Genomic DNA, 10,379 nt, shown 5'->3' with positions numbered 1-10,379 from the left:
AGGCAAAGAACATATTCACAAAATATGTATCTGACAAAGGACTTAAGTCCAGAATGTACAAAAAGCCTTTCAAACACAGTAAGAAGACAGTCCAATTTTTTTTAATGGACAAAGATTTTATTTTTTAAAAATATACAAACAGAAAATAAGCATGTGAACATATATTCAGTATTGTTGACAGAAAAACCTAAACTCTGTAAAATAATTTAAAGAGGTTTATTCTGAGCTGAATGTGTGTGACCAGACTCTGGGGAACAAGCTCTCAAGAAGTCTTGAGAAAAGATATAATAAAAAAAGAAAACTATAGGCCAACATCTCTGATATACATAGATACAAATATCCTCAACAAAATACTAGCAAACAAAATTCAGCAACATATTAAAAAGATTATTCATCATGATCAAATGGGATTCATCCCAGCGATACAAGGATGGTTCGACATATGCAAATCAATCAGTATGATACATCATATCAACAGAATGAAGGACCAAAACCATATGATCATTTCAATTGATGCTGAAAAAGCATTCAACAAAATTCAACATCCCTTTATGATAAAAACTCTCAAAAAACTGAGTATAGAAGGAACTTACCTCAAAATTATATGCCGTATATGACAGACCCACAGTTAGTATCATACTTAATGGGGAAAAACTGAGAGCCTTTCCTCTAAGATCTGGAAGAAGACAAGGATGCCCCCTTTCACGACTGTTATTCAACACAGTATTGGAAGCTCTAGCTAGAGCAATTGGACAAGAGAAAGAAATAAAGGGCATCTAAATTGGAAAGGAGGAAGTCAAATTATCCTTGTTTGCAGATGATATGATCTTACACCTAGAGAAACCTAAGGACTCCAGCCAAAAATGATTTGAACTCAAATTCAGTAAAGTTGCATGATACAAAATCAACATACAAAAATCAGTAGCATTTCTACATGCAAACAGCAAACAATCTGAAAAAGAAAGTAAGAAAGTAATCCCATTTATAATAGCTACAAATAAAATTAAGTACCTAGGAATAAACTTAGCTGAAGAAGTGAAAGATCTCTCCAGTGAAAACTACAAAACATTGACGAAAGAAATTGAACAGGACACAAAAAATGAAAAGATATTCCATACTCATGGATTGGAAGAATCAATATTGTTAAAATGTCTATACTGTCCGAAGCAATGTACAGAGTCAGTGCAATTCCCATCAAAATACCAATGGAATTCTTAACAGACATAGAAAAAATTATTCTAAAATTTATATGGCACCATGAAAGACCCAGAATAGCCAAAGTCATCCTGAGCAAAAAGAACAAAATTGGAGGAATCACATTATCTGATTTCAAATAATATGACAGAGCTGTATTAACCAAAATAATATGGTACTGGCATAAAAACAGACACATAGACTAATGGAACAGAATAGAGAACCGCGAAATACATTCACACATCTACAGTGAACTTATCTTCAACAAAGGTGCCAGGACATACAGTGGGGAAAGGACAATCTCTTCAATAAATAGTTCTGAGAAAACAGGATATCCATATGCAGAAGAATGAAACTAGACCCTCACCTCTCTCCATATACAAAAATCAAATCAAAATGGATTAAAGACTTAAATCTAAGACCTGAAACTATGAAACTACTAAAAGAAAACATTGGGGAAATGCTTAAGGACATTGGTCTGGGAAAGAACTTCTTGAGTTACACCCGCAAAACATAGGCAACCAAAGCAAAATTGGACAAATGTGATTACATGAAGCTAAAAAGTTTCTGCACAGCAAAGCAAACAATCAATAAAATGAACAGACAAGCCATAGAACCATAACCAACAGCAAGTTAGGGTATACTTTAAAATAACTAAAAGATTCAAGCATCATGCAGAGTAGTAAGAAAAAAACAAAAAATAACAAAAATAAAACAACTAAAAGAGTGGAATTGGAATGCTCCTAACACAAACAAATGTTAAATGCCTAAGGTGATGGATACCCCAATTACCCTGATTTGATTACTTCACATTGTATGCCTGTATCAAAACATCACATGTACCCTATAAAGATATACAACTATTATGTACCCATAATATTTAACATTTATAAATTTTAAGAAACGAAGTCTTGAGAAAATGCACCCAAGTCAGCCGGTTTACAATTTGGTTTTATACATTCATGGAGACAGGAATTACAGGTAAAACCGTAAATCAATACATGGAAGATATACTTCGGTTCAGCCCAAAAAGGTTGGACATTTCGAAGTGGGGCTTACAAATAATAGATAGGTTTTAGGAATTCTTTAGCTGGCAATTGGTTGAAAGAGTTAAGCTTTGTCTAAAAACCTGGAGTCAGTAGAAAGGAATGCTTGATTTAAGATAAGGGGGTCTTCTATCTGTCATATGATGCTATACCAGAATCAGGTTGGAAAGTAAGCCACATCATACAGGGTTAATAAAACCTGTTTAATGATGTTTTAGCATTTGTAGGTGTGACTCACCAGGCCTCTTAGAGAGGAATTTGGGCAAGAGAAAAAACGGTCAGAGTCCAGTCCTCAATATCATAAATCATCTGGAAAATGCAAATCCAAACCACAGTAATAGATACCACTACACACACCCATCAGAATAGCTAATACTAAAAAGACTGATAATTCCAAGTGAGGCAGAGGATGTGGAGCAACTGACACTTTCATACATTGTTGATGAAAGTGTAAAGTGGTACAATCACTTTGGAGTTTGGCAGTTTCTTATTTTTTTTTTTTTTTTTTGAGACAGAGTCTCACTCTGTTGCCCTGGCAGGCTAGAGTGCCGTGGCATCAGCCTAGCTCACAGCAACCTCAGACTCCTGGGCTCAAGCGATCCTCCTGCCTCAGCCTCCCAAGTAGCTAGGACTACAGGCATGCACCACCATGCCTGGCTAATTTTTTCTATATATTTTTAGTTTTCCAGCTACTTTCTTTCTATTTTTAGTACAGACAAGGTCTCACACTTGCTCAGGCTGGTCTCGAACTCCTGGGCTCAAACGATCCACCTGCCTCGGCCTCCCAGAGTGCTAGGATTACAGGCGTGAGCCACCGCGCCCAGCCGGCAGTTTCTTATAACGTTCAATTTATATTTACCATATAACCCAGCAATTCCACTTTTAAGTATTTACCCAAGAGAAATGAAATCATGTGGGGCCGGGCGCGGTGGCTCACACCTATAATCCTAACACTTCGGGAGGCCAAGGCAGGAGGATCGCTTGAACTCAGGAGTTCAAGACCAGCCTGAAACCCCATCTCTACTAAAAATGAAAAAATTAGCTGGGGATGGTGGCGTTCACCTATATTCCCGGCTACTCAGGAGGCTGAGGCAGGAGGATGGCTTGATCCCAGGAGTTTGAGGTTGCTGTGAGCTAGGCTGATGCCACGGCACTCTAGCCTGGGCAACGGAGTGAGACTCTGTCTCAAAGAAAAAAGAAAAGAAAACATGCATACACAAAATGACACATACAACAATGTCCATAGCAGCTTTATTGATAATAGTCAAAAACTATAAACAATCCAAATGTCCAATGAGTAAATGGACAAAATATGGTATATCCATACAATGAAAATAGTACAGTACTTAGTAATAAAAAGAACATGCTACTGGTACAGGCAACCACATGAATGAATCTCTAAAACGATATGCTGAGCAAAGAAGCCAAATACATAAAAAAAAAATATGATTCCATTACTACGAAATTCTAAAACTGGCAAAACTAATCTAAAGTGATAGAAATCATATCAGGGGTTGTTGTTGTCCGGGTGAGAGACTGACTGCAAAGGAGTATGAGGGAATTTTCTTGATTGGGTGGTGGTTTACACAGGTGTATATGTTTGCCAAAACTCATCATACCATACACTCTAAGTGTATGCACGTCACCACATGATTTTAAAAATGTGCTCCTGACATTTATAATCACAATACTATAAATATTAAATGTTAAACACATATATAAATAGATACTATATTTAATAATATTTGGTGGTATTGCAAGTGGAATATTCATCTCATTTACATTTTTAGATGGTTAATACTATAATAGAAAAGAAAGAGGCTATTGGTATGTTTATTTTTCTTATATACAGAGATCTTATCAAATTCTCTTATTATGTTGTTTTTAACTGAAGTCCAATGGGGTTTTCCAGGCATACAATCTTATAATCAGCAAAAAGAAATAACTTCATCTGTTATTACCCAACATATATAGAAATTACTTTGTTTACTTTTTTTATTGCATGCACCAGTCTCCAAAAGAATGTTCAATAATAATAGTGATCACCAGATATCCTCTCTTTTCTATACTTTAAAGAAACTATCTTAACATCTGAGTGTTTAAAACACTACTTGCTGGTGGATTTTTGATCTTTACCAATTTGTAGTTTCTATTTCTATTTCTATTGCATTTTGTTAAGAATGATTTTTAAGTTTTTTCAAATAACTTTTCAGCATTAATATATTTTGCTTCTTTAAGTCGTTAATGCAATGAAATATGCTTATAGATGTCCTAATATTGTAAAAGTTTGTTTTCCTGGAATAAAATCTCCTGAATTATTCTTTTGATGAGGTACTGAATTCTCTTTTGAATATACATTCATAAGCAAACTTGAATTTTGGTTTAGTTTTTGATACTATCTTTATGAGGTTACAATAAGGCTGGCTTCATGAAATGACTTAGGGAGTTTTCATTTTTTTCTCTCTCCTAATATATTATAGTAAAAACAATTTAATTATCCATTGATCCTTAAAGATTAAAAAGGATTTAAAGGATTTAACTGTGAAACTGTAAAGTCTCCATGCTATTTTTAATAGTAGATATTTAATCTCCAATTTTTCTATGGTAATTAGTTTCTTCGTGTTTTCTACTTCTCAGGTTAATATTTTAGGAAGTCATGCATATCGCCTAGGTTTTCAACCATGTTGCTCTTGAGTTTCAGTCAGTAATTCATAATATTTTAATTTTCTTCTGTATAGGGGTTTACTCCCTTCTCATTCCTATCTTGTACAATTTTGTTCTCTTTTTTTAAAAATTGGGGTCATGGCAGGATTATCTATCTTATTGGTACTTTCAAAGAAAACAAAAAGAAATTGAATTTATTTATGCAAGCTTGGGGGTTTTCTATTTTATTCAACTGTTATCTTTATTGCTTCCCTTACTACCATTTTGTTTCTAATTAAGATATATACATATATCTTACTATATTTTATGTTAATAAAATTTACATATTATAATATTTATAGGTTATATATTTATATTATTTGTGGATGCAAAATTCTCTCTGAAGATTTAAAATTGTAACCTGCACCACCCACCCTCTCCTCCACACACTCATGGTTCCCCTTACTTTGCTTGTTTTTAAATTTTTTATAGCATTTATCATTTATGATCTGCTAACAAACCATATGTTACTTATATATTGTGTATGGGTTATCCTGTCAATTTTACATGAATATAAAGTACACAAGGGCTGTAAAACTTCTGTCTGTATTGTCCACTGATGTACCCCAAAGCCTAGAAGTGTGCCTGACACAAGGTAGGTGCGCAAGAAAATGTGTTAGAGAAATCATTATCATTTTACTCATCTCACCCACGCAAAGGGCAGAATAGGAATAGTACTGGTGTCCGTTCATTCTCCAACATCTAGTTCAGCATCTACTATGTGTTAAGAACAGTACCGGTGCTGAGTGTATATAAACAAGACAAGTCCCTACCAAACCAACAGTATACTTTTGGGCCACATGAGCAGGAATGGAAAGCAGAAGGATACTGTGACTCAATGAAAAATGTACTCGTTTTACAAATGACTCTGTATTTCTTATTGATCTCAAATTGGCCCCAGTATCTAACTTCGATTTTATTATCCTTTTCTCCAGACTCCTAACAGTTTAAAAATGTCGGGTTGTGAAATCCCTTAAATGCACTGAGGGATATTCCAAAAGAGAGTCTTTGGGCAGCAATCACCCATCAGCTTAACTACGCTAGCATGTGTGAAACCCAGACCACTGCAGAAACCACGGTGGGAATGGAAGGTGTTTCACTTGAGGGTCCGGACGGACTTCCGCAGCGGTTAAGGGAATGCGGGCCCAGCGAAGGAGGAATCTGCCTCGCCCACAACCAACAGGAGCAGACCGATTTTCTGTCTGACAAGACAACCCAAAACACCGCGAGCTAAAAGTTCCCAGGATAGTCACAATTCACACCGACACCGGGACACCGCCCTCGCGCACGCGCAATTGCCCCCCAAGCCACCACTTGCCGTCTTCGCCCCGCCCCTCAGAACCGGAAGGAGTTGCTGACGCTTCCGGTGGCCTGCGACCCCCTCAGTTATCTCACTGATGTCGTGGGTTCAAGCTGCTGCCTCGGTCCAAGGCCCAGGAGACGAGGGAGACGTGTTTGACCAGGAAGCTGACGAGTCCCTCCCGGTGCAGCGGGAATGGCAGAGTCACATGCAGAGACGAGTCAAAGTAAACCTGGGTGGAGGGTGCGGAGGACTCTTAGGTGTGCCGGGTTTCGGGAAGAGAGGCGCGGAGTTGGGAAGACCCTGGGTTCTGAGTGGTCCCAGCTTGGTCCGGCGCTGCCCTCCTTTACCCCTTGCCACCCAGGCCGGCCCGCGTCTTGCTAGGATTTCCCGGTGGGTTACTTGAAAGCGTGGGAAAACAGGGCGCGTTCTTTGAGCGCCTGCGGGGTGCGTTAGAAGCTGGGGACCAACCGAAATAAACTTTGTCCAGACTTTGAAGAGCCCGCACTTTGTTGAGGATCACAGGGAAAGGGGTGGGGGGAGAAAGAGACACTGCCCGTGCTAATTACGGCTGTTAAAGGGTATGTCCTCAGCTTACATGGGTTGCTTGGGTGGATGGGGAGCCTAAAGCTAGGTGTGGTATTAATCAAGGCATATGGAAAAGAATGCTGTCAGAGGGCAATAGGACAAAGCAAATATGGAATACTGATGGCTAAGTAAGAGAATTTTAAAGTTGGTTTCTTTTTTATCTGGTAGGTGTGAATTTTTAGTCTCTAATTTGTCCCTGAAACTAGTTCTAGTGAGGACTAGATGATGAGGTCTGTGTTCACTTAATGTATTTGCCAACCATGAAATTGCCTCTAAAGCTGCAGTTGGTAATCTACCCTAGTTTAATGTTTCAGTAAAATAATATTTGCTTAGCCCAGCAACCATGTTGTCAGTTACAAAAATGCTTTACGTGAGGCTCGAGCTAGACTAGTAAGTATTGAACATCTTTTGAGCACTATGACATGGAGAGAGATGCAGGCCAAAATCTCTACTCACAGAGAACTTGCAGTTTAGTTGAATTTAGGTATCAAGCAAAATTTCTAAAACCAGACTCCTCATCTTCCTTTTCCTAAAACAGTTTACTCTTTCCCTACTTTGCCCTGCTTCCTCACCCACCCACACCATTCCAATTAGTTATTAAGGGACTAGACATGTCATTTTCCATGTTTCCTTTCTATGAAGACGTTGCTAACACAGGGTTTTTAAAAACCGTAAGAATCAGTGTTTTAAAAGTTAGTTGCCCAGTTCTCACATCCATGGAATGTGGAAAAAAATAAAAATAAATAAGTAAATAAAAGTGGCCCAGTAAGTCTAGACTTCAGAAGTGGGATAAAGAAAGATAAACCAATAATAAATCTTAATGAAAAGCATGGTCTGCTTTGGTTGTGTGGCTATGCCATATTATGTTCCATAACATAGCAAAGGTCTGTTTCATCAGCTTTCTCAATTGGTTCTGTGCCTTTTTAGAGGAGCCTACATACGGTTCACTCTGTGTTAGTTACAGCTGCATTTCTTCATTGCTTATTTTAGGAAGGTTATAGAGAGGGAATAGATGCTGGCAAAGCAGTTGCTCTTCAACAGGGCTTCAATCAAGGTTATAAGGAAGGTGCAGAAGTCATTATAAACTATGGACAACTCAGAGGAACATTGAGGTAATTTTCAAAACTTAAATGCTGACTCATTTTAACTTTGATACTAGAGGATTTTTATGAAAGTAGAATGTAAAAATAAAGTGTTTAAACTGAAGTTCTTTTCCTGGTGTTACATTCACAAAAGAGTGCTGCAGAGCATCAAATATTATTGCCTTCGAAAAATCAAAATTATTGACAGTTCATTCACTTTAATGTGTGAACCAAACGTTGTCTTTTTTTTTTTAAAGAAATGGTAGGAAGGTACGTTCTTTTTGTTACCTGAACCACCACCAATCTCCAATTAAGAAATCTTCAGATTTTGAATAAAGCTTTTAGTACTTGCACACAGTTTGAAAGACCTCTAGACTAGAAGTACGTGATAAAATATAGTTAGTAATAGAAAAACGAATCTGTTTACGTTAGTCCTGAACATTGAATACCTGTCAGGATGCCATAGCAGTAATGGCATATATTAGAGTCAAGTGGTCAACGATACACAGAGCTAGAAGCATAGCAGCCTTGTCCTCTTTGAAGCTTTAACTATCCTCTGTAGAGAAAAACATAAAATGCTTCAGGGAATTACTATTTTAAAAAATGGTGAAAGATACAGGTTACCAAAACAAAAAAATTTATTGTGTTTGGGGTTTTAGAAAATCCCAACTATCAGAAACCAGAATTTATAGTGTACTATAGTAGGAAAATGGTTAATGTTCATCTTCACATCAAGTTAAATTAATCTTTTATAAGCTTAGAAAGGTTACTGTTGAATCTTTTATATCAATTGATTTCATTTTTAAAACATTACTTTTTGTAACCATTATTTTATGACATGACATGATTATCTGAACAATATTAAATCTGTTAAGACTAGAAGAATTCTTACCTCTTTCAGGAAAATTGTTAGTAGCTCAGCAAACAATGTCTACTTTAAACTTGGGAAAGTGAAGTTTCTTTTTGTTTCTTTTAAGAGACGGGGTCTTGCCCTGTCACCCAAGCTGGAGTGCAGTGGTGGGTATTCTGTAACCTTCAATCTTGATGGCAAGCAACTGTATGCTTAGAAAAATGGTTTTCAACTTTGGCTATACCCTGAAGTCAACTGGGGAGCTTTAAAAAAAAAAAAAAAGGTGCCCCTAGAGATTCTGATTTAATTGGTCTGGGGTGTCACCTGGGCCTTGATAGGTTTAAGAGTTCCTCAGGTGATTCTAATGTGTGTCCAAGATTGAGAATCACTAGTTTAGAAGCTGTTTGATGTCCTTAAAGGAGAAACTAATTTTTTTCTTACTTGGAGTTGTATCCCTCTTCAATAGATGTTACATAATCTTAACGGAAAAATCTAAAATCAGGAAAAGTGGATGTAGAGTTGTGAAGAAGAAGTTATGAATTATGGTTTTATGATTAAATCCAGTTTCATTTTAAGTCCTATTTATCATAATTACTTTCCTGATTTTGACTTGCATAATTATCCTAAATCCATTTTTGCGTGGTGTTATCTGGAAGAGAAATATGTAGGACTTAGCATTAAACCTTCTAAAAAGCCTGTGGTTGTTTACTCTTTTTCCTGTTTAACTCTTGTTTATATTTTTGTTCAGTGCTTTGCTCTCCTGGTGTCACCTTCATGATAATAGTTCAACTTCGATCAGTAAAATAAATAATCTTCTGGATGCAGTTGGCCAGTGTGAAGAGTATATGCTCAAACATCTGACATCAGTCACTCCACAGCCCCAGGTTGTAGATTTATTGGACTCCATTGAGGATATGGACCTTTGTCATGTAGTTCCAGCTCAGAAAAAGATCGTTGAAGCTAAAGATGAAAGACTCTGTGAAAATAATGCTGAGTTTAACAAAAACTGTAGCAAGCACCCTAGTGGGATAGACGGTTCATATTTACAATGTTGTAGAACACAGGAGCATGCACATTCTGAAAACCCAAACCTCACTTGGATTTTAGAACAGACAACCAGTTTAGTTAAACAGCTAGGAGTATCAGTAGATGTATTACAGCACCTCAAACAACTATAAAGATTATCTTCCCTTTTCTAATGAGAATGTTCAGAACATCTCTTAGAGCATTTTGTTTCCTAACAAGCTAACCAAAATTTGTACTGGTTTCTTCACTGAACACTACTTGTAGGGTTATCCTTGATGGAAATTTGAAATGTCTTCAAAATTAACAGTATTAAATGTAATATAAGCCTTTTTTCTTTGTCACTGGTAATTTTTATATCATTAAATATATGCACAGAAATTCCACTTGTCATTTTCAAACTTATGATCAGAGTCAAGCACTTTCAGATTCATTAGCAAAAGCGAATAAGAATCAAACATATTTTGTAAGGACCTAACCCTACTTTCTGCTCCTCTCACCATTAGGTGGGCAGGACCTCATCAAACCAAAGTTACCAAAAATAACCTAATGGCTAACATAAATATAAACACATAGATATAGATATACTTAGA

At 36.8% G+C, this 10,379-nt stretch overlaps 1 protein-coding gene across 1 annotated transcript; it reads left to right on the top strand.

Annotated features, from left to right (window-relative positions):
- Positions 1–6,304: 6,304 nt before the first annotated feature.
- On the top strand, positions 6,305–10,119 carry YAE1D1 (Yae1 domain containing 1). The gene is made up of 3 exons (XM_012654532.1): positions 6,305–6,469; positions 7,822–7,943; positions 9,512–10,119. The coding sequence occupies exons 1-3, from the start codon at positions 6,341–6,343 to the stop codon at positions 9,939–9,941; spliced, it is 681 nt and encodes a 226-aa protein (XP_012509986.1). The 5' UTR covers positions 6,305–6,340; the 3' UTR covers positions 9,942–10,119.
- Positions 10,120–10,379: the final 260 nt, after the last annotated feature.

Source organism: Propithecus coquereli, unplaced genomic scaffold (genome assembly GCF_000956105.1).
Source record: "Propithecus coquereli isolate 6110/MARCELLA unplaced genomic scaffold, Pcoq_1.0 Scaffold441, whole genome shotgun sequence".
Lineage (NCBI taxonomy): Eukaryota > Metazoa > Chordata > Mammalia > Primates > Indriidae > Propithecus > Propithecus coquereli.
This window is presented reverse-complemented; position numbering and strand designations above follow the sequence as displayed.

Bases quoted from the DNA above. Each gene is read 5' to 3' on its own strand.
- YAE1D1 (XM_012654532.1), top strand. From the start codon at position 6,341: ATGTCGTGGGTTCAAGCTGCTGCCTCGGTCCAAGGCCCAGGAGACGAG. The intron at 6,470-7,821 runs GTAAACCTGGGT...TGCTTATTTTAG, and splicing joins ACATGCAGAGACGAGTCAAA to GAAGGTTATAGAGAGGGAAT. The intron at 7,944-9,511 runs GTAATTTTCAAA...ATTTTTGTTCAG, and splicing joins CAACTCAGAGGAACATTGAG to TGCTTTGCTCTCCTGGTGTC.